The sequence below is a fragment of the Zosterops lateralis genome, assembly GCF_965231275.1.
Source record: "Zosterops lateralis genome assembly, chromosome: 11".
Classification (NCBI taxonomy): domain Eukaryota; kingdom Metazoa; phylum Chordata; class Aves; order Passeriformes; family Zosteropidae; genus Zosterops; species Zosterops lateralis.
Window position 1 is genome coordinate 16,182,494 of NC_139771.1, and position 24,662 is coordinate 16,207,155.

The 24,662-nt window shown below is 42.8% G+C and overlaps 1 protein-coding gene across 1 annotated transcript in view; it reads left to right on the forward strand.

Moving 5' to 3' along the window:
- The first annotated feature begins 13,029 nt into the window (after positions 1-13,029).
- Positions 13,030-24,662, forward strand: part of SLC25A26 (solute carrier family 25 member 26) — an 84,411-nt gene continuing 72,778 nt past the window's right edge. Inside the window, exons 1-3 of the mRNA XM_083869752.1 lie at positions 13,030-13,131; positions 16,592-16,748; positions 18,301-18,410. Coding sequence (XP_083725878.1) covers positions 13,099-13,131; positions 16,592-16,748; positions 18,301-18,410 — 300 coding nt within the window. The 5' untranslated portion in view covers positions 13,030-13,098. The remainder of the gene's footprint in view (positions 13,132-16,591; positions 16,749-18,300; positions 18,411-24,662) is intronic.

Sequence of the window (24,662 nt, forward strand, 5' to 3'; positions counted from 1 at the left end):
GATCTATCAGGTTTAGATGTCAGCAATGTCATTTTAATGTTAGGGGAAAGGACTTCCATGTCAATCCTGATCACATTTCTGGCAAGACCAGAATAAGGTGGGTTGATTTGTGTCCCTCTTTGCTGGGGAAAGTCTCTTCAGCATTGGCTAATTGGGTGACTTTTGCTGCACTCTATAGTTTTGGGCTGGCAATACTCACCCTCGGGCCTGTGAGGAACCATGGAGATCTGCCCCAATTTCCTGCCTACATGTCTGTCCCTGGCTCCAGTACAGGGGATTTCTACTGGGAACAGTCTCCATCCTGTCCCTTGCTGCAGAGGGCTCTGCAATCCAGCAACCAGGCCCTTTGCTCTACCCTTGCATCTCCACAACAGGAACTGTTCAGCTTTCATCCTGGAGTAACAGAAATGACTCAGGCCCAAATAACTGAGTAGTTTTAATTTTCAAATGGCTTTATCAGAGAAGGATGATTAGATGTGCTGGGGATTTACAGCTGGGATGTCTGAGCTGCAGGAGAAGTTTGAGATTTCTTCACAGTCCACTGGAGAGCATGTTTTAAATGTGCTGAAAATGAAGGGCTAGTGCTCTATAAAGGGTTCAAGAGCATCGATACCTTCAGCCTGAGGATGTCAAGACAACATTGTGAAATTGTGTCAATAATTTGATGAAACAAGGTGCCATTATGGCTGCAATATCAAAAGCAATGTAATGGCTCTTCTTTGCAATCAGCAGGTTAAAGGCTTTCTCTGAACTGCAGTGTTTCAGTGGAAGATGAGTATAATGAGCCTGGCATGGCGCAGTCTGTCACAGCTCATTCAGTGTCTGCAATAAAGCAGAGCTGCCTCAGCAGTCCCCAATGCAGTATTTTTCTGGTCGAAAATACTGTTACAGCACATTGAAACTGTAAGTGGGGGAATGAGAGGATTATAAAGCATATTTAGGCACAGGAGTTTTCATGGGTCAAAGGGGGAACTTGAAATTGTTTTGGAAAGTGTAATAAATGTCAAAAGCTGGAAAAGGCTTTTCTAAAAAAAACCCCAAAAACAAAGAAAAGCATTCAGGGTTTCACGGCTTCCACTGTGTTTTCCAGTCTCTCCGCAGCAACCTGGCCAGAGCAGAGTCCTCTTCCCCTTCAGGCAGTTTTGTAGGGTTTGAAACTCACTTGAGAGCTCTTTGGACTCGCTTTTTAGGGTGGGCACAGCAGGCAAAGACTGTGGCTTAATTAGGCTGATACTGCTGAAGTCACCTGGCCCTTGCTGAAGGAGACAACCAGCGGGGCTGGGCTCCAAGGAAGCTTTTGATGTGGGAAACCTATTTTAGAGGAAAGCTCCCTCTTCTGGCATCCTGGGGAGGTTCTAAACATGCTCAATGTCCCCACCAGAAAATGTGAAGTGTCCTCAAGTGCGGCCGGTCCAGCAGAGCTCTCATGAGCCTCTCCCACCAAAGCTAAAGCTGCTCCTAAGGCAGTAAGGGATGCCCTGTGCGGTGGCACTGAGGCTCCACGCTTCATCTGGGCCAGTTTTGCTGAATATCCCAGGTGTGCTACAAAAGCATTAATGTGTTTTTCAATTTTACTAGACCTTCAGGAGAAAGGTATGGAAACCACACACATCACTTGGGCTTCTTGGGAGAGCTGTAACTAAATCAGCTCACGTTTTTTTTTCCCCAGGATTGTGCGTCTAGTTGGCTTTCCCATTACAATTCAAGAGGAAAAGGAAGCTGGTATTGTGTGGCCTTCAGTCTCTCTTCTATTTGTACAGGTGTCTCGGGAGATGAATTATTTATGATAATGTAATTATAGAAATGAACAAACAAGTGCATTGTGCGTTTTTCTCCCCAGAGAAGCTGCAGTGTGTGATAGGGACACTAGATGGTAGTGTCAGTCCAGAAACATTTCAGTGATGTCTGACAGTGCTGTGACACTAAATCGTGGCTCTTCCAGTGGGGTTTGCTCCTTGCAACACGAAATTTGAGGTGAATAAGCTGTGATGTGGTAACGTTATTCAGACCCAAACAGTTTTTGCAGTTAGGTTCAAAAAGTGTAAACAGCTAAAAGTTTCCAAGTGTTTTCCAGAAAAGGAGATCTTGAGTCTGATAATTTTGCAGTTAACCATCACTTCTTTACCTGAAAACCAGTGAAATCTTGATTTCTGGTGGTGTGAACACAAATTCTGATCAAAAAAGAAACCCAGACCCTTGATATCTCAATCACTGAGATCAGTGATGTTAAGGAAGATTCACAGCCATGTTCCTGCTTGCTTTGTTCAGTTATGTTTTAGTGTGAGGTTAATTAAAAAAAACAAAAAAAAACAAAACAAAAACAAACAAAAAAAAAACACACACAAAACAAACAAACAAACAAACAAAAACAACAACAAAAAAAACACACCCCAACAAGTGCATGTCAGATGTGAAAATCACCATTTTTAATTATTAGATATTGTAGAGGGACTGAGAAATTAATCCAATTCTGACCAGGAATAGAATGCAAGGATTTATTCATCAGTCGTATGTTATTCCTAATGTGACCATTTCAGTTTCAACAAATAGCAAACCAGTATTGATTTCTATACATGAACTATGAACAAAAAAGAATTACAAAACTTCTCAGCAGCCTGAAAAGTCAATATCAACCAAACTAGAATGGCATTTAGGAGAGGGATGCTCTGCTGATGAAAATAAATAGCAATAAAATAGCTTCTCACTTGTAATTTTTATCTAATATTGTATCAGGCCTGTAATCCTTTGCAAGTGTCATCCAATGCAGCACTGATGACTGCAGAAATGTGCAGAATTAATAAAGAAGGTGCCTGGATGTGGAATAGCTCCAGCCTTCCTGAAAGGTTTTGGTTTGATGGATGATATTCCACTGACAAAAGTATAAAATCTATTAATTCACAAAGTGAGTCTTATTCTTGAATTCCAGCAAAAGAAGCCCTTTGCTTGAGGCCCCAGTTTCATACCATGAATTCATCTTTATCCCAGCATGCACCTTCAGCTGTGAAAATGTGTGGTCATGTCACAGCACTTCTAACAGGAATGGCTATGGAGCTGCAAACATGTGGATTAGAATAAAATCTGGTTTAATACTTTGCTTTAAACAACCTTTAAACACCTGAAGGAGAGGAAGGGAGCAGGGGGTGTGAATTGCTTGGCTGCACATGAAAGGAACTCCAGCGGGAAGGGGACTATGGATAGGGATGACTGGTGTGCTGTGAAATAAATGGGCATGGCAAAAAGCCAAAATATAACAAATATTCCCCAGGAGACATGGGATTAGTTTTTCTGGAGATTCTTTCTGTTCTGTTGTCCTGCTCCTCGAATGTTACTGTCCCAGCATATGACAAGAATTCATAATTTTTAAAGAAAGTGGAAGGAGAAAAGGTTTCTCACTAACACGGACCAATCATCCTTTTGCACTGAACCATCTTCCTTTCCTATGTTTTGGTTTCTCCCCTGGTTTAGAGCAGGGGACGGAATGGGTGGATGGGAGAGCCCACAGGGATGGACCTTGGCAGAGCACACCATGTGTGCTCTATCCATAAAAACACAGCTTCCCACCACCATCCCAGTGCCACTGCAGCCCTGTGGAGCAGGTGTTGGGTCTCTGAACGCATCTGCTCAACTCTTCTAATGTTTTGACTGAAACTGGGAGTTCTGAACCCTCTTCCATTGACGGGTCCTGTGTCTCTCTCAGGTTCAGCGGGAAGTGAGACCCAGCAGGATGTTCCTTGTCTGCTTGGAGAACTCTTCCAAATGCTGGACTCTCTTTTTTCAAAGGAATTTTGAGCAATCCGTAGCTCCCTCAGTAACCTGCTCTACTGACCTGAGAAATTCCTACTAGGCAAGTGCCACTGTATTTTTTAGGCTCAAAACTAGTTTGTTGTACTGGTTCTGCATGTTCTCCTCTTGCTGAGGATGGGAGGATGCTTCTTTCAGTCAGAGGAGGGTATTTCAAGTTCAACACAGACTTTGTCAGCCTGGAGCACAAATTTTTATCTACTTGTGCCCAGTTGTAAGCAAGAGCAGCTCTATCCCCTCCGTGAGAAATATTACTGTTTGACTGGTATCACAGTTTGAAAATAAATTAAATTGAGAAGCAGGTGCTGCATATGACCAGACAAAGAAAAAGTTCAGGAAGATTTTCTGTATCTTCAGATCCAGATGAACTCAGATAAACTTGAGTTATTAAAAACACAAGCAACGTTTATCTTCCTCTTTTTGACTTGCAAATGAACCTAAACTCACATAACCAAATCTGATGGGAGTTTATCTTCAGCTGTAGAGTTCACCACAGATTTAAAAGACTAAAGCCAGAATCATAATTGCATATTGTGGACTGCTTCTGCTGCAAAAGCTTCCAGAGCAGAAGCCTACCTTAGTGAAAGGGGGTCGTAAACTAAAAGAACAGTTAGAAATGCAGAATTGGATGTTGCTCATTCAAATGCAGTAAGGATTTTGATTTGGGTCCTTTCTCTTTCCCTTTGAAATGCTATTTACCTACATCAGAGCTTAATAAGGTTAATGTGTTAGATGTTCCCCTAGTGTAAATTCTATCAGTGGGAAGAATACTGTCTGAATAAAGTCCTCCAGCTCTATTCATTTGCTTTCAATGTGTCAAATTAATTTTGCCACATGGGTAATAAAAGCTGTGCTTCTGTGTATTTCTGTAAACATTGTACGATTTAGAAAGTGTTTATGATTTCTTTCAACAATGAAACTTAAACTCTGCGCAGTCCAATACTGGTGAGTAATTTCAGAAGTGACTGAGGCATGTAATTGAGTTTGTCAGTGTAATTGTATTTTGGAATAGATAGTGGTGTGGTTTTTTCAGTCGTTAGTGAGTCTCGTATTTAGTGTGCTGATTAATTCTATTAGAGGAGTTAATTAGACTGAGAAGGTGGGGGTGAGGATGGATACAAATCACTTTCAAGCACTGCATTTAACTCAGGGTTGATTATTCTGTGCACAGAGAGATGCTGCCTCTCCCTGTTTTGGACTCACGTGTGTGATTAGAGCTCATCAGTGCAGCCCCACGCCTGTGACAAGGACAGACAACGAGTATGGATGCAATTCTCTCTCTTTTCAAGTGTGAACTTCCAAATTAAGGCACTGCAGGGTACAGGGATGACCAGACTTAAAAATAGTAATTTCCTGTGCATAGTCTGGAATAATAAAAATAATAATTACAGTATCTATATTTCTGGCACAGCCTCCCCATATTGTTTCCTGTAAAGAACAAAAGGCAATAAGGAATAAACAGGGATCACTTAAGGGCACTCTCTGGCTTTGCAGCCTTCAGAAGAGCTTGGGCTTCAGTTTTGACATGGGAAATTCAGAAAGGGGGGGATGGAGGATTGAAACAGCCTCTTCCAAAGCCAAAATATGCAAAATAAATATACACACAGTAGATTTTTAAGCAGCAGTTGGTGTGTAATTTTTTAATTACCTGGAATATTTCCAATCAGACAAACACAAGACACTGTCAGAAGAGCATTAAAACAAGCCTTGAGGCATCAACTGAGCAGCAGAAAAAGTCAAGGCCCTTTATAAACCAAATGTACACGATGGAAGATGGTGTAATTTTCCAGAAAACAATCTCAGTCTGAATAGGCATGAAGGAAGGATACTATCAAATGAAACCGTGGTCAGGACCACACAAAATCCAACATTTGGCACATTTACAAGGAACTGTGATGCTGTGTCAGGGAACTGCTCCCAGGCTGCCTGGTCAGCCCATTACAGCCCTGTCAGTAAAAACGCCTCTTATCTCCCAACCCCTTGCACGCAGATAAAGCTGCTGTGGTCAGGGCATGTTTTAGTAAGATTCAGAGTGGTAACATCTGGCAAATTCACATGTCATGTGCTGCTCCTTGCCCATGTACAAAGAGCTCCTGTTCCCAGGGCTTTTTGTTTCCCTTAGATAATGGCTTTTCTGCAGCAGAACCCGACCGAGGGGTTATCGGCTGGGAACGGCAACGCCTCTCCCAGTGGCACCCTTGGAAGGGACCATCAGAAACCTCCAGCAATGGGAAACTTCACATCGGAAGCCAGCTCTGATAATCCTGCTGAGAGGAGAAGAACTGGCAAGTTTCTCTCTGCAAAACAGAAGGAAAAGGAAAAGGGGCCTGGAAAGTCACAGGAAGGTGAATAAAAACTTCTTGTCACCAGGCTCCTTCCGCTGGTCCTGGGAAGGGCCTCTCGGCTGCCTCCCACCAAAGGGTTGTGCTCCACAATGTCAAAGAAAACAAGCAAGGGGATCAGGGTTCTCCCTTTGAGATCTCAGCTTGCTGGAGACACTGTGAGTCTTCTGGAAAGAGTGAGAGGAGCTGTCAAAGCCACTCACCTGTACCAATAAAGCTGCTTAGTTTGGGTTTGATGGTGGTGTATGGACACCCCGGCAGACGCAGCTGGGTGTGGACAAAGACCCACTCCCTGATATTCTGGAGCTGCTGTTTCACATCTCTCCGGGGACTTTGCTTTGGGTTTGGCTTGCAGTTAACAGGAAATGGAAAAGCTAAATGACCTTCCTCTCCACTGCCGACCTCCTCTTTAGGAGCCATTCATCTCCATCCAGCCCACTCCTGTCCCCAGCTTGTTAGAAGGGAATATGGAGCAGGACTTCATGCGGTCTTACAGGACATAGGCAGCAGTATGGAGTGACGGCAAAAAGGGATTTGCAGGAGTTCTGGGACAGTCAACATGTGCCACAACAGCTATGAGAGTCTGTGCTCCCTCCAGCCCTCTGCTCCCTGTCTCCCATGTCCTTTGGTTTCTTTGTCCTTCTCTGAGTAGCCTAAGCAGATTGAGAAACTCTTTTCTTTGAGTTAGATGATACTAAAAATGAATTATATCAAGTACAGAATGCCAAACACACAGCTCATTTTTCTTAAAGCAAACTGTATTATTTTTACAGTTTATATCAAAAGATAGCTGTAGTTTGCATGCCGAAGTTCAGCTGTTCAAATAAACCCCTGAGCTCCTTTCTTCAGTGACACCTCCCAATAGGTGGATTGTTTCAGCCATGGTGGCTGTTCTATATGTCACTCCAAGCACTTTCCATCTACTCCCTGAGAGGTGGAGATGGGATTTAGCAGATAAAAACTCTGAGCTGAGCAAACAGCTGGCAATGAACTGATTTTTTAAAATACTGCCCCTTGTCTGTCCAGAAGCAATTGCAGTTTATTTCTGCCAGGAGGGTGATGGAGCTGAGCAGCAGAGGTGAGGGTCACCCTTGAGTTTGAGCCACAAACCTTTCCCAGGAGTCAGGGCCACCATCTCTGCAAAGCACTGCTGGGCCACATCATTGGGATGGGGGACTCATCCAACCCCATGGAACAGGGAGGAATCCAGCTCTCCAAACCCATGAAAGTCAAGAAAATCCTCTTCCACTTGAGTCTTTTCTTACAAAGAAAATCCACCAAAATAGCCCAAGGGGTCATGCTGAGCCTGTACCAGGATGGCCTTGACCTTGTGCTGGTCCATACTGGTTGGAAGGGGAGGGAAAGCAGGTCCACCACTAATGTTGCATCCATTCCTCCCAGGAGGGACAACCCACCTCACATTTCACTAACTCCAGCAACAGCCTTTCGAAGAGACCAGGCCTGTAAATACAGTTTTTAAAAAAGAAAAAAGGACTTTAATCACCAGAATGACTGAAGCAAATCAGTGGCTGAAGAAACCATGTTTCCTGGTTCTAGGGGAATGTCAGGGATGCTCCTCTGGGACAGTTTGGAAATGTATAATTATTTGGGCAGTTTAGGGCCATTCTATTGTAAACTTTTTTTTAGCTCTGCTTCCTGAGTCAACTAAGTCATTGCATTGGCCCACAAAATGAGTTGAGAACAGATGTGAGTAATTCCTGTGTCAGGGGGTTGGATTATAACCACAACTACAGGCATAATTAAGATTTTCCTTCATTTCTCTTATGAGCTAAAATGGAAATATTAGATTAACTCAGCTGTGCTCTAAGACTAACTGCAGAGAGTCTGAAAGATGTTCATGTGTAAAGGTCACTGCATTGGCACTGGATCGATATTTTACTTACTTTACCCACTAGTTAAAATGTGTGTTTTCTGTCTTCCCCAGGCCTTTCATCTTCAATTGTCCAGGCAGCCAATAAGGCAGAATAAATGAGGAGCATTCAAAAGTTGTACAGTTTAAGGCTTTCTATCATTATGCAAAATCTATATCATCATTAATCACTTTTTTCCTTAATGAATTTGGGGACTCGTGTTTCTGCTGCTAAGTACTCAAAGGAGTTATTAAATTTATGGCTGTCTGGTTCCCCCATCTGTTTCCATAAAAATTTACTGCAATTATTATTTCAGCAGAATTTCTAAACCCTGCCAGACTTAAAAATAGGGAACACTGCTGTAAACATGAGGGGGAGCTCATGGTGTATGAGCAGCAAAAAATCACCTAAAATCCAGACTGAACCAGCCTTGCCTGTGGTTTGCATGAGGGTTAAGGCACGAAAAGCAGGACTGACAAAATCAGGAGACCTGGAAAAATTCCTGCCCATCCAGGTCCAGCTGTCCACTGCTGGCTACATATTAGGAAAATATTTAGTTAATTTTCATTTTTCTGAAGCAGGCAGCTCTAGGAGCATGTGGGGAGAGATTTGCAGCAAAGCTGCTGAGCACACAGAGGGGCCATGGGGCACTGGGGAGGCAGCTGGAGGCAAGTACCAGTCCTGGGAGGAATTATTGGGAACTCTGCTTCCTCCTGCCAGAGCCCTGGTGTCAGGGGGCCTCTCAGATTTTACTACACCAAGGCTGTGGCCAGGAGCACTGCTGCCCTATCCCTGGCAGAAATAAGCTGCAGAATACAAACCTGTGCTTCTGCAAGAGTTTGAAGGAGCCCTCACCTCAGAGTGTGCACCAGGTGTTTAGGGAGGCTGGTGACAACACTGTCTCCTGGAGAAGGACCAGGGTGACACATTTCTGGTGCATGGAGCCACCCTGGTCTCCTCCACAGGAAGAACCCTTTGCTCTTCATGAATTTCACAGGTTTGTGGCTGTTTGCAATAAAATGGGACGAACAACATTTTTATGGTAAAAGGTTGTGTTTTGCTCCTTGTCTGCCATGATATGCTCCTGTGGTGCATCCCAGCCTCTTGGGTGCTGTATGTGGTATATCATTGATGTTACCCCTTCAGAAGGCTCCCCTGGCTCCTTTATGCACCTGCTTATTATCACATTAGGGGGATCCCTGAGTCTTTATTTTCACTGCATTTATGCCAGGATAAATTTTTGCAGCTGATAAATTTCCATCTGCTTTTATGAACAGTGGGATGGGCTTTTCCTTCTCAGGAAGGGAAAGTTGTCGGGTGTTGCCCATGCTAAAGCAAAAACGATGATCCAGGAAGGATTGACTGACTGGAAGGGGTTGGCTCTGGTGTGCCTGAATTGCCCAGAAGGAAGATAATGAAGAGAATGAGGAGAGCAATTGCTTCAATAAATAAACTGGAACATGTGTGAGACCAATACCGCTGGGGGCTGATAAATGCCAAGAAGTCTGTTTTTAACATCTGCTCTTCAGCAGCCTTAATATGTTATGACCAGATCAATAAATCTTCTGCTGCTGGTGTCAGACATCCAACAGCAGCCAGAGGGTGGGGAGGAAATACACACAAAGACTATAACATGCTTACATAATCACAGATCCACACATACAGCATTTGTGTGCATGTGCATTGTTGTACTAGTGGAAGGATTAATGTGAAATCATTGAAAAATTGTGCTTAAGTAGCCCTGACAAAGAGGAGCCATGAGTGGCTGACACTCCCTGCAATCTCTTTCTCTGCAGAACCTAAGCTAGAGGGTTGCTGTGTTGCTGGCAGCTCACACTCCTCTCAGTGCATCTAGAAGTGCAGTATGTTCCTTACCCTACCACAATTAAAAGGCTTTTCACCTCTTGCTGAGGCTTTTATGTGCTGCAAAGGCTGAGGGAAGCAGGTGAGGTGGTGTAGGCACAATGGCAATTTTTAAAAGCATTCTTACCAACCTGCAGCCATGGGGAAGTAAGGGCAGAGAAGGAAGAGCAGGGAACAAAAAAGAAGAAGAAAGGAGGGGCTGAGCAAAAACATTTTGGCCAGCAAGCTGCTGTGGTGCTGGCAGAAAACAAACACTTGCAGCAGGAAAAACACAAGTGTTTGTTCTCTCCTCTGCTTCAGGGTATTGCCCCTGCAGTGCCTGGGACAAGCCCCACATGGCTGCTCCTCAGCCTCCCCAGCTTGTCCTCCAGCCCCTGAGCTCCAGCCACAGCTGGACTCAGGCTTGGGAGAAGCTGAAAATAGGATTGACCATGAACATCTGCCATTCAGGTGCAGTCAGAATGTACCTGTGCAAGGTCCTGCTGAGCCCATCTTCTTCCCTCACAGTGGAGAGATGCTGGAGAGAACCCACAGCATTTTCTTGCAGGGAAGAAAGGATGTGAGAAATCAGATTTCTTTCTTCACTCCATTTACTTTCCAAGCCCGGGGGGAGTCCACTGAAGGACTTGGCACAAAGATTGATATTTGGCCTATGGCATTAAGCAGAACTTGTTCATTTAAGACAGGACAGTGGCTTGGAAGAATAGAAGGTTGTGACCTCTGTGATGCAGCAGCAGTTCTCCTGACAGAAGGTGATAAATAAAAGAGTCAGTGCCACGGAGTATATCTGAAAGCTGTGCACTGAGCAATGTGAAGAATGCTTGCTCTGACCCCAAGAACCTTTACATCAAGAAACCTCCTGGGCACATGGGGGTAAAAAGGTCTTGTTTTAAGTGCTGCCACGGCTGGGTTCTGGGGGATAGCAGTGAGTCCAAAACCCTGCTTCATTTACTGCAGATGTCTGATTTTTTTCCTCAATATGGCTCCAATGTGCTTAATTTAATGACAGACACAGACCTGGAAAGTGAGGAACTTTCAGCTTTTGAGTTTATTTAGCCACTCAACAGAAAAACCATCTGGAAATGGTAGATTTCAGATTCTTTTTATTTCTGTTTAAATAGCAGGGCTCTTTCAGAGAGCCAGGTGCTCTGATGGGTGTTACTGTAATAACTGCTCACAGTCCAGTCATCCCTGTATTACAGCTGGAATATGTAACTGTGGCTCCTGCTTCTTCCAGGAACCAGGATCAAAGATTCACAGAATGGTTGGAGTTGGAAGAGACCTTAAACATCTAGTTCTAACCCCCCTGCCATGGGACTTTTCAAGAATTAATTCCTAGGAGAGCAAACTGGCCTGCCAGACTTCAAGTGGTCAGACATCCACACTGGGGACAGGTGTGGTAGTGTTGCCAAATGAGTCCACTTGTTTGATTATTCCCAATATGAAACAAACAAGTGTTTCTTAATAAGCACAATACAGCCCAAACTAAAGCAAAGTACTGATAACTCACCAGACTACTGTAAAAATTGTAAGTTAGAGACAGAAAACCAAGGAGCTGCCTTAGAAATCGAAAGAGGTTCAGAAATGCAACACACTCAGGTTCTTTCTAATTTTTTGCCTGTAGAGCTTTGAGCCTTTCACTCAAAATGAAAATGAAGACTAAATGAAATGAAGACTTGCTCTAACATCACCTGTCTCTGGGGACTGAGGCAGCTCAGAAAAAACCCACAGCATTGTGGGAGAGCTGTAATGAATTTGCTGGAGTTGGCAATTGACACTTTCATGCCAGTCACGGTGCTTGCTGTGGGCAAAAACTACAGCCCAGGTCTGCACAGTCCTTCCCACCTGCAAACACCCTAAACAGTCTGGTGGAGAGGAGCTGAGCTGGATGCGAGGCACCATCACACTCCCAGCTGTTCATCCAAAACACATCCCAAGTGACGTGCCTGCAGCCAAGGAAATCTTGGAATTGGAGCCTGCCTGAATCTTCTGGTTGTGCACACACTGCAGTGCTTTCCAACATTCACCCTTTCTTCCTCCTCTAGAATCACATTTCCCGTAATTCCGAGTGCGGTTTCCTGCTGGGTGAGGATTGTGTGAGGAACTCTGTGCCAAAATCCTCTCTGCAGCTTTTGGAGCCGCTGATTAATTGAACGCCCTTTGCAGAAAGGGGGAGAACCAGCGGGACACAAACACAAAACGTAAAAGCATTTGGGATGGGGGTGAAAAATGGCATTTTCCACTGCAGGAGAGGCAGCAGAGCTCTGGGGAAGAGGCAGGAGAGATGACCCTGGCCAGGAGGGTTTATTGCTTTTGCCATAATTGCAAATTTATTGCTTTTGCGAGCTGCTCTGGCTGGGGGAACATTCCTGGTTGGAACATCCCTGGGGAACATCCCAGGGATGGTGTGAGAACCACTGCACCACGCTCTGTGCTACAGACCATCTTAGGTGCCCTCCAAACACAGAAATACTTTGGTTTCAAAGGGATATATTGTTTATTCACCTTCACAGGTTGCAAGGTGAAAGTTTCCACAAATCCAGCACCCCAAAGGGTAAAATGTTACATCTATTACTTAGTAAAATTTGCATGAACCCGCCTATCTAATAGATATATTCTCCACCTGTCTAATGCATATTTATTTGGGTGATATGATCTTATGCAACGCTGGAAACCCAAAGTTTTATTGTGAAATTATCTGACGTCATCAGTTGCGTTTGCAAAAGGTGAGAAAATTCATCCTGGAGACAGAAAATTCAGCCTGAAAACACCAACTTCAATTGAGGAAAAGCTCCGTTTCGGGATTTCAGGACACTTTTTCCCTCATGATGTAGTTTTGGTTTTTTCTTCCAGGGCACATAGAAAAACTATTGGCTTTCCAAACAGATCCCGGGCACCTCTGGCGCACGCACCAGCCCCTCAGGGGAGCCAGGCAAAGCCGAAAGCGGCTGTGCCGGTCCCGCACAACAAACCGCTGCTAAACACGAGCTAATTAGCGCTCAGTGCTAATTAACGCCCGGCTCTAATTGCTGGAAGCCGCCCGCAATGCGCATGCGCCGAGCCCCCCCCCCCCCCCCCCCCCCCCCCCCCCCGCGCAGGCGCAGAGAGAGCCGCGCCCACGTGACCACGGGCCGGGGCCGACAATATGGCTGCGCCCATGTGCGCACACCGGGCGTGCCCGGAGCGCCGGGAGCGGCCCCGCTGAGCCCCGCCAACCCTGCATGGAGCCCCGGGAGTCCTGGGCCGCCTTGGCGGTGAGTGAGCGGGCCCTAAATAGGTTGTTTTAACCTGTGTGCAACAGCCCGGGCCATAAACAGAGTAGAGGGATATTCACAGAATATAAATTATATCTCTCTCTCTCTATATATATACACACAATATGTATAATATGTATTATATATGTATATTTAATATATTTTTTATACATTATATATACATATATGTTTTTATGTATATATTGTATTTTTTATATCTATCTCTTTATATATTCTTTCTCTGCGCAGAAATAGGCGCTGGGTTGTAAATCCACAAAGCCAGCACTGCGACCACCAAAACTTTTCACTATTTCTGCGCTTTACCGAATAAAAGCATTAATGTTCATTGGCTGCAAATTGCATAGGTTCTCTTGTTAATTAGTATTGTATCTTCTAGTGGTTAATGACTCTCTGGCTTTCCATGGTAATTAATGCACACTCTCAGTCTTTCTCTTTGGGTCGGCGGCTGTGATGTGCCCCTGCCAGAATTAGATTTTACCCAGTCACAGCTGATTCAGCTCAGTTGACGAGCTCTTTTTATTAGTTTCTTCCTTTTCTTTGGGGTTCTGCCAAATGTCCTTGTGGCCCATAAATTCTGCATCCTTTGTGTCCACTATCAGTGGTACATCCTTCTTTCCAGGATTTGTTAACCTCCTTCCAGGTCTGACATTATTGAAACATATGCAGCCCTAAACTTCAGCAATTCTACTAACAAGTATTTTGGCTTTCTAACACATGGACATCACGTAGAGCCTGTTGGTTACTCTCTGTTTCAACAATTAAATCTCCTTTCTTGTTGATTAGGCTTGAAATTTACAAAGCTCTAGGATTAAAGAACATTCTTTCTTAGGAAAAATTTTACATATTCCACATTTTGCAGATGGCCTGCCTGACCACTGCCAAGCTGATGAGCTGAGCTCAGGGGTGGCCACAGTTTGTGGCTTCAGCAGCCACTCCAGAGCCACAGGGGATCCTGTGGAGCATTTCCCACCCTAAAAGCTGTTTCTCCATGTGTGGTCTCAGCAAGGGGATGAAACCCCAGTCACCATAGCTGAGGGCTCCTTTGGAAACACTCAGTGCTGGCTGACTGTTCTGTGTGGAAAATCAGGGCTGTGGTGCCTTGGTCTGATGTGGGGAAAGCTGCAGGAGAGCAGAGTTCAGCTGCCTGCCCCAAATGCCCTGAGGCAGATGGATGTGAGCAGTGAGGTCGTGGCTTGATGTGTTACAATTAGGTCCTGGTTTTGCTTCATCATTGTGGTGGAGTTTATGGGGTCATTAAATATCCTGAGTTGGAAAGGACCCACAAGGATGATCCATTCCAGCTCCTGGCCCTGCCCAGGACACCCCAACAATCCCACTCTGTACCTGAGAGTGCTGTCCAAACTCTCCTGGAGCTCAGGCAGCCTTGGGGCTGTGCCACTTCCCTGGGGAGCCTGGGCAGTGCCAGCACCCTCTGGGGAAGGAACTTTACCTGAAATCCAACCTAAACCTGCCCTGGGACAGCTCCAGCCATTCCCTGGGTCCTGCCACTGATCACAGAGAGCCGAGATTAGAGCTGCCCCTCCACTTCCCTTGTGGGGAATCTGCAGACCCCAATGAGGTCTGACCCTCCTCCAACTCATGGTGAAGGTTCTTTTGATAACACTGCTGTTACTGACAAATGTGTTCTAGGTGTCTTATGAACCAAAAGTCATTTCTCTTTTCTGCAGCTGCTGCAAACACACCACTATTGTCACCCACTGGCAGGTGCTCTGTTAGCTGCCTCATGAATTTAAATGACATTTAAGGTACAGAACTTTGAGAACTTAAAGAAGCAATTAGTAACTTTTGATTCATGTTTTAACAGATGGCTAGATTAAATCTGATTAAATCTGATCAATGCTATTTTTAGCAGATAAGGATTTTGATGAAAAAAAGAGTGAAGAAGAATCAATGCATTCAAAATAGCCAACTAGATTAAAAGAGTAATTAACTTATTGATTAAACCTTTAGTAGTAGATAGAGAACACCTCTCTGAATCCTCTGTTACCCTGAAAAAAAATTATCAGAGTAACACACATGTGATTTGTTTTCAGGCAGGTTTAAAAATCTCTGCAGCTGTTTCTTGTGTGCTCATCTATATGAGGGAGCCTTCAAACTGTGTTTTCTGAATAGCACTGAATCCAAATAATGTCTCATAATGGATTAATGTTAACTGTTGATGGTGTTTTATTTTAAATTAGTTTTTCTGTTTATTTCAGGCTTCTCCTTATTTTTTTGCAAAACAATTATTTTCTACAATCAGCCATGTCATGGAGTAATTAAAAAAAAACAACCCAAAACTAGTAATCTAGAAACACAGACAATGGGAGAAGATTGAGCCCAAGTTGAATCAATTTTTTAGGCTTTTGTTTTATAAATTCTATGGATAAGAACATTTCCCTTTTCTTTATTACTTTGAAAACACATTTATTTAACATGATTTCCAGTACCTTAAAGGAATCTACAAGAAAGGTGGAGAGAGCATGTGGTGTCAGGGCAAGGGGGAATGACTTCAAAGTGACAGAGAGTAGGTCAGATTAGATATTAGAGAAAAATTGTGTACTGTGAGAGTGGTGAGGCCCTGGCACAGGGTGCCCAGAAAAGCCCCGTCCCTGTGAGTGTTCCAGGCCAGGTTGGGTGGGGCTTGGGACAACCTGGGATAGTGGAAGGTGTGTCCCTGCCCATGGCAAGGGGCTAGAACAAAATCTTTAAGGTCCCTTCCAATCTAAAACTTTCAGTGAATTGACTTTTTTTTTCTTTTTTTTTCTCTTTTCTATAAGTTTTTATTTAAAAAACAAAACCAAAAACAACCCAAAAAAAACCCCCCAAAAAACAACAACAACAACAAAAAAACCACCAAATAAACCAACCAACCAACCAAAAACAAACAAACAAACAAAAAAACCCACAAAAAAAAGACGCTTCCTTTTAGACTTTGTTGGACAAAGGCAGTGAGGGAGTGTGAACACTTTCAATGAAGTGTTTCCATTTGCTGGAAAAATGTGAGTGTGCTTTTTTTTTTTTTTTTTAGAGATGCCTAAGGTGGGGGGCAGAATTGCTTCAGTCTTTCCCTGATTTTATCACACAACTGCTGGAGGTGTTGGTCATTCTGTGCTGTCTCTTGATAAGTGACATCCACTGTCTGGCTTTTCTGTGGGATGGGGAAGTGTTGCATTGCTTTGCTTGCACCAAGATTGTTTTGAAAATACCCTAAAAAGGTTTAAAAATTGTAATATCTGTTACTTTCTTTTGTTGGACCCTCCTTGTTAAAGCTGTGGAAGCTGTTGAGTTGTGTGTAAGGCTATCAGTTTTCAAACTGACCTCAGGAAGGATTCAGTCAGCAGTGCTTTAGCTACACATGCTTCATTTACTCACATAAGCACCACAGCTTCACCCCTGAGAGTATTAATGCACTTCTCTCCATGGTTTTGTCTTGAAGGCTGGTGGAGTTGCTGGTGTGTGTGTTGACTTGATCCTTTTCCCTCTGGATACTGTAAAAACAAGACTTCAGAGTCCTCAAGGATTTAGGAAAGCTGGTGGTTTTCGTGGCATCTATGCTGGTGTTCCTTCCACTGCAATAGGATCCTTTCCAAACGGTAAATTTTCTTTGGATTGTGCTTTTGTCTTCTTTACATAGTTATTTATGTCACATAGGACATTCATGTCTGTGGCTTCTTCTCCTGTGGGTGCCTGGGTTCTGTGAGTTCATGTCCAGCTGTGAAGCGCAGTTTCTAGAATTCCAGCACTGAGCAAACTTGAGCAAGACTGGAGTGGAGGCTGCTGTGTGTTTGCTCTGAAAAGCAACCCTAATTCCTTGGGAGCATTCCTGAATATAAGCCTGTTCTTACTTACAGAACACACTAAAGCATTTCTGGGTGCTGAGGAGGGCTTGATCTTGCTTCTCCTGGACACTTTTGTTATGACCCACTCTCTTTTGGCGTTGGAAATGAATGGAATTTCGAAGTGCTTGAGCACTGCAGGTGTTTGAGTTAATTGACCTGGGGATGCTCTGCCTATCTCCCTGATACAACAACTTTTAAATTGTAAAGACATCAGGAATACTTTTGAAACTAAAGCTTTAAAAAAGTAGATACTTCTAGTCCCTGCAGAGAAAAGGCATCTGAAATACCTGGTGCCTTTGTCCATTTTGTCTTTGTAGGGAGGGATGAAAAAACAGCAATCTGTGCTGTCAGATGTAAATGTTAGGAGAACTTTGCTGACAAATCCACTGACACCTTCAGATGTTTGATGTCCTTCATAAGGTGATATAAAAAAATTCAGTTCTTTATCTTGGCTGCCCTGTTATCTCCTTTTGAGGTGATAAGCATCTTTTGATTAGTAGAAGGCAATTCACACGGCCCTTCTTTACAATTAAAATCTGTTCCCCCGCAAGACATGTCATTTTTTTCAGTATTTACATCTCCAAAATCTGCACTGTAGTTTTATCTTTCCAACGTATGACTGAGAACTGAAATTATCTTTAGGAAAAGGAATAACCCTTAAGGTGTAAGTGCCTTTGTAGTTGACTGTTGCAGTGAATAAACACGGCTCACGTTGCTGTGCTCAGTTTAGTTTTGTGCATTTCTTGTTCACTGCACAGAACTTTGACAAATCCTTTAGATGCTTGAAAAAAAATTATGTATCTAAATTCAAAATATTTAACTGACAACAGCTAGGGAGAAATTTTTAATAAACTCCTACTGAAACAGTTTTGCACATTGCAGGCTGGCAGAATTGTATCAATTTATGCTTTTTTGGAGTTGTTTTTCTTTTCAATTATTTAACTGATTTGCTTGTTTTTCCCTTTTTCCCTGCTTCAAAAAAAGGACCATCCATTCAATTCAACCAAGAGATGGTCCCTCTATCTATGGATATGGAAGATACCAGTTTTTCAAAATGTGCTGGACATTCATGGCTAATTAACACATCTTTCTGTAGCTCGCTACTAAATGTGGCCTGGAGTCCTGACACCTTTGATATTAAGGGAAGATATGGCCAGGGGTAGCCAGAAGTGTAAACTTCTGAAGGAATTATCTCACAGATTCTGTTGATACTGTTGTACTGTTTTGGTGTAAAAACATCCTGGTTTTTACTACAGCCCTGTGATGGAGGAGCAATGCAATGATTGCATGTTTTCTTGAATTTCAGCTGCTGCTTTTTTTATCACCTACGAGAATGTGAAATCCCTGCTGCCCCATGGATCTTCATCTTACTTGTCCCCTGCAACACACATGGTGGCTGCCTCCCTTGGGGAAGTGGTAAGAAGGAAGTTTGTCTATTGTGTGTCCAGGGGAGGAGAGGAAACCATTCAGTTATGGAAACTTGGGGTTTGGTGTCATATCTTGTGGCAGTTCTTAAAACAGCAACGTTTCTCACTGTTTGCACAGTGCCTTGGGGCTGGGTGTTGAGCTCTGAGCACCCCATGCTGTTCCTGCCAGCACTGGCCACCTCTGCTCTCCTGTTTTTGACACAGTGTGTCCTGGCATTGCACCAATAAAATGGGGTGCAGGTTGTCTCTGCAGGTTTTGAGGTAAGGAAATGGACTCTGTGGAAACAAACAGGCTTTTCTGGGTCTTCTGCACCTTAAACCAAGCTGATGGCATGGGGCAGAAAAGTCTGTTGTGTCTGTGGTTCCATATTCTGCTTTTATTAACTGGCTTTTTTCTTTTCTTTCCCATGGGGGCTTAGAATAGGTGTATGTTGGTCCCAAGCTACCAGGAGTGTGGAGATGCCATTTATTTCAGCTTAACACCAGGTGCCTCACTACTACAGCAGCACAGCCTGGCTAATTCCCATGGGAAGCAGCTTAGCTCTCCCTGCTCTCTGTGGGATCAACTTTAACACCCAAGTAATTTTTATTCTTCCATTAAAAATGTTACTGATTAGATGGAATGAGATTTAGCCAGGAAACTTAATTTAACATACCAAGTACATGAAGATAGATGAGTACAGCACCTATAACCACTCTGGTAGGGGTAGATGGAAGGTGATAGATGTAGGGCTGGGTGGGATTTGTTTGTGTTGCTGCCTCAGGTAGATTCCTAATGAGCTTGGTTAGAGCCTGTGCCATCAGGTTGTAACTTCTAACTTAAGGCAACGCACAGAACTTATTTCCATGAAGGTTCTCTAAAGGCTGTTAGAAATCAGCATGAGGTTATTTGCCACCAATGCACAGCCCTAAAACTCCTTGTTTGCCTGATGCGTCATGGAACAGCAGATCCAGGAGGTGTTTTGAGCTTCTCAAGTGCTCTTGTAGAATCAAGCAAAATGATAGTGGGGCTCCTGAAGAGGTGCCAGTGCTTTGCAATAAGATCCACCACTAGAAAAAGTTTCTTCCTCTGGAATAGGTTACTTATGGTTCCTGTGTGAAAATTACAATCCAGTAATTGAACCAGCAGTAGCCAAAGCCCAGTTGGCTACAGATGACTCCTTTCAACAGAACCTGTTGCCTTTTGCTCCCTGTGCTGGTCTGTGACCTTTACAACTCAGACACTTGCTGTTTTCGTGTTGGGGCTGACAGAGATGGTGCAGCACAGTTAAATGGGTTGCTCAGGGCTGTCTCTTGTGCTTGGCTCTGGCTACTCCAAGGCCAGAGAAATGTATAATGGTGGGCACTGAAATAGCAGAGTGGCTTTATGGTGTGGGAACTACGATGTTGTAACACCCATTTTCCACCTCATTTTCCTGTTTTTGCTATATTTTCTTCTCTTCTTGGAGTGATGAGTGTGAGGAGAGAACTAAGCTCTGAAATAACTGAGATAGATATTTAGAGATTTGATACAATGAATCTGTAATAAAATAGCATAAAGCAACACCTTCTCATGTATGTTTTCTATAAAGTCTTAGTTGATCAATAGAAATAGATAAATGAGTCCAAATTGCATTGGGGTGAAAGTTACAATTACAGTTTTATTGATTAGTCATTAAGTTTTAATCAGGGCATAACCACTGGGACTATTATTTTGTCAGTAGTTTTTTTGATAATATGTACTTTCTTCCATTTTAGACTTCATGATTTAAATTGTTTTTAAATATGAAGCATTAAGCCAAAGACTGTCATGTTAGGATTCTTAAGGCATGTCTTTGCATTTCCACACTTGTTTTTTACAAAACAGAGAAATTAGGATTTAGAGCAAGAAAGTGTTGATGGATTTCTAGGTTTGCTATTCCTTCAGTGGTGAGTATAAATGGGTCAGATACCTTCTTGTGCATCAATAAAATGTCAGTATGTGCAAAATTTAAACGTGTGTTCATACTGACTAATCTGTGTTTTAAATGTGACCTGCTAAAAATAATCAAATAGGTAAAGAGGAAAAATACAAAGGTTGCTTCAAGATATGATAAAATATATGTGAGAAATCAGTCAAATGGGAACTTTTAGTTTTTGTAACAGCCACTCTCCTGTATTGTTTACAGTCTGTGGAAATTCATGGGAGAAACAGCCCCTGGAACTGGTTTCATCCATTTTTCCAGTTCCAGGCTGGGAGAGACAAAGCCAAGTAATAAAATGGCAGGGGTTGTAGCAGTGGGTTTTTTTGGTTTTTGGTTGTTTGTTTTTTTTTTTCCTTTTAGGCAGGAATAATATAGAAAACTAATCTCATCTCTCAGAATGAGGTAAAGTACATAGAAAATCTGACCCTGTTAAGCATAATTATTTTTTCCTACAACTGAATCTCGCTGTGTAGGGACTCTGAATATCCCATAATACATGAAAAACTGCTTAGAAAAGCACATCCAAAACTCTAGAGGGCAGATACATGGTGTATCATCTCATCAAGGAAGGAGAAGGGTGAAGAATACATGAGCTGCCAGTGGGGGAAAAGCCCTTATTATACCAGTTGAGTAACTGAAATCTGGAGGTAGAAAACACATTTACTACATCCAGGACTTTGGAATTTTTCATCTTGACTCTGCTTTGCCCTGTATGTTTAGTCTGCCTGTATCTTTACAGTGAGCTGCCAAAAGTGCTTGGAAAACATGATATCATAGGGAGTGGAAAGGAAAACCAGATGTTCTGAAATTTTACTTTTAATATTCTAAGGCAGTGTAAGTAACTCCAAAGAGGAGCAGCATTTTTAAGCTCCTAGTGCCCATTTTCAGTGGTAACTAAGTGTGCCTTGCAGGCCCAGAGTTAACTGTACAGCTCCAGATTGGTTTGTGCGGATTTTTTTAATGACAGTTTTAATATGAATGTGTGTGTTAATCTCAAGAAACTTTGCTAAATAGAAGTCCCCCTCTGAGCCTCTCCCACCAAGCTCCTACAAATGTGTTTTTATGGAAGGAGTTGAAGATTGTCCCAGTTTGACCAATGAGGTTCCCCTCAGGAGTGCTGAAGGGGTTGGGTTCAGCACAGCTCATTTGGATTCAGATAATTTTACATCCCACTGGCTTTTCCACGGAGGTGAGAATAAAGTCGTTTGGCTCACATTCCAGAGAAGGGAGCTGACAACAGCCCTTTCCCATCTAATATTTAGGTATTGTTATGGTTACCATCTGAGCTTTGCAAGATATTAGTGAAAGCTTTGGGTTGTTGCCTGTAAGTTGTGGCTTCACTCTTATCTTTGACCTTTTATTCTTGACTGGCTGTTTTTGATGACATTGTCTTTCTTTCTTTTTTTTTTTTTTGCCCTTACTTTGCAAGACAGCAAACTGCCTTGACTTTCAGAGAGGAAGTGTGGGGGAGGACTGAGGACCAGCATGGGAGGGAGATGTCCTGTTCTTTTGGCAGCTGGTGGTAATGACCGTGCTCTGGATCTTCACCAGCTGGACTCATTGAGCTGCTTTTGTCCTTGTGCAAGTTTCTGAACTACTCTAGGATTGGAGATTTGAAAAGTTCAAAAATTTGTCACTTCAGTGGAGAGAGGGGATCCTGGGACTCCACAGGGGAAGGTGAGGACAGGTATTTCGAGGTGAAATTCCAAACTCACTTGGAATTCCAGTGCGTTACCACTTGAGGTACTTCTGTGATAAGAGCAAAGTGTGTGGTTGGTTCATCTATGATTAGCATCTGACCCTTCATATTAATAACTTTGGAATTTTTTTTTTTAATCTGCTGTTGGGATGTGTCAAATAGGAAAACTTCTTAATGCAGGAATTATCTTTCTGGGGAATTCATTTACCTTTCTCTACTAGTATGAACTTGTTTCTTAGAAGAAGCAAGCTCAATGCAAACAAGTTTACAGTTTTACAAATCATGTTTTTGTAGAATGACATTTTAAGTGTGCTTTTAATTCAAATAAAAGAGGAAAGTGTATGTTTTACTTTATTTTATGCTTGTGGGGTTTTTTTTTCTGCATAAAAAGAGACATATTAAACATGGTGGACAACACTGTTGTCTATCTCTGTCCACAAATCAGCCACTTCTTCTCTCTGCCCTGGCAACATTGTTTGAAATAGTTTAATAGTTTCAGTTTAATGGAAGAGCAGGAATCTCCAAAAGTGTATTGGTGTGGATTCCATGAGAGTAACTGAGTAGGTCAGAGAAGAAAGTTGTTATTAATGCCTGTTCTGAGGAAAAGGCAGAAGCATGAGTCAGACAAATCCGCAGAATAATGGAATGAAAATCTCCAGCAGGATAATTGGCCAGGGCTTTGCAGCATGGTAAGCTCTGGAAGATCGGCTTGCAGGAGCCCAATCTAACAGAGACAAGACAGCCACTCACGTCAGACATAAAGTTAAGGTTTTATGTATTTCAAACTCTAAAACTTGCAGTGTTGGAGGATGTGACTTTTCAGTCCAAGAGGAAAGCTGGGCACTCTAGGGAAAGCTGATTTTAGTTCAGCAAGGGAGTGATAACGTACTTGTGTCTAGACATTGAGCTAAGGGCTTTGAATATTTTACCTACCCCTTTTCTAAAACCTGAACTGATAAATGGACAAAACTGTTCTGCATTTTGTGCTTTGCATTCTATGTCCTCTTAACCAGTATGTGCTGGCAGATCATAGTGTTTGAAGTAGTTGCAAATGACAGCAGTCAAAATGTGATGGGACCTTTTCTACAATACTGAAACTTTTTTTCTCTTTTCATTGATCATTTTAGCTGTGACTGTGCCTTTTGTGCTGAGCAAATCTGGCTGCACACAGGCTTTGAGAAAGGGAATACTCTGACCCTGGCAAGACGAGCAGTGGTGGGGAGTGCAACAACGTAGGTGGTCTTTTGATTTAATCGTGGTGGAGTTTGAAATATTCATAAATTAATCTATGTGAGGTCAGGTCTGCAATACAGATGCTGTAGGATTTTTGCCAAATCCTTGTGCAGAAGCAGTGGTTAGGAGATGGTGGGGAAGGTGAGACTGCTGCCTTTGCGAGGTAGTGGAGAAAGAACAGAGAGCGGCTGGAAACTGAGAGCAGCGACTGAGAACTGGTTGTAAATAAAGATAAATTGGGGGCATGGATCCACAAATTCTGCCAGCAAATCCATCATACAATTAGAGGCTTAGAAACAGCAAATTAAGGACTGTCAAATACCTATCCAGCCACCCACGCTGATGTTCTCTTGCATGCTCTGTGCTACTGCACATAGTGCATCTTCTTCATCAGCTGCTCTCCCTTCACTGCTTTGTGTAACCTGTTCATTCCAGGGCTTAGAGAACATGCTGCTTTGCAGTAAAGCTTGATGGTTGTCATGTCTTCTGATCACAGGGGTGATACTCCGTTGATTTAGAAGTATTTGTAGCTCAGAGTGTCTACAGAGGAAAGCAAATTTGGATTAAAACAATATAAGCGAGAAAGAAATAATTTTAAAGTACTTCCTGATAGATTTCCTGACTTTCTGTACCAGTCAGCTTTGGAAATGTTTGACACACTTTGGAAGAAACTTACCTTAAATTAATGTTCTGTGCAGGATTTGTCAGGAATAACTATGAATAGCTCCATATGTGGACAAGCCCATAATTCTTTAAGTGAAAAGGCTGAAGGAAAGAGTAAGGGATCAATTAAAGGAAAATACTTAATAAAATACAATGTAGTTGAAATTTCCATCTTCTGGGCCAACGTAACCCCAAGAGAGTGAGCAAATTGCAAAATACTAGTCTTCTTTCAACAGGAGACTTAATGTGTTTTCAGAAAATACTGCCTGTGTTCTCTTGCCTGGAATCTCATTCCCGTCTGTCCTCCTGTAGCACAGCCTGACCCCACTTGGCTCCTTGGAAACAGTTTTATGCTGGATGGGATGCACCATGCTACTTCTGCTGAAAGAAGGGTTTGGCTGGTGGGTTTAATGAGTTTCTTAAGCCTTTTAAAATCAGTTTAACAGACTTTCATGGTGAAAGTGTTGCTGGAATAGATTGGATCGTGCAGATGGCTCTGTACATTGAATTAAGGGTCTACTTTTCTTAGGTTTTAAGGATTTCTGTCTTTAAAAGTGGTAGTAATTTATGATTCAAGCATCAACCAGGTCAAGGAAGATTTTTTTCAAGTTACTCATGTGCCTGATTTTGCTGCTTGAGTTTAGACCAACTGTTTGTGATTGTCCTGAGGAACTTCAAAATCTCTGAGACACAGTTTGTGCTA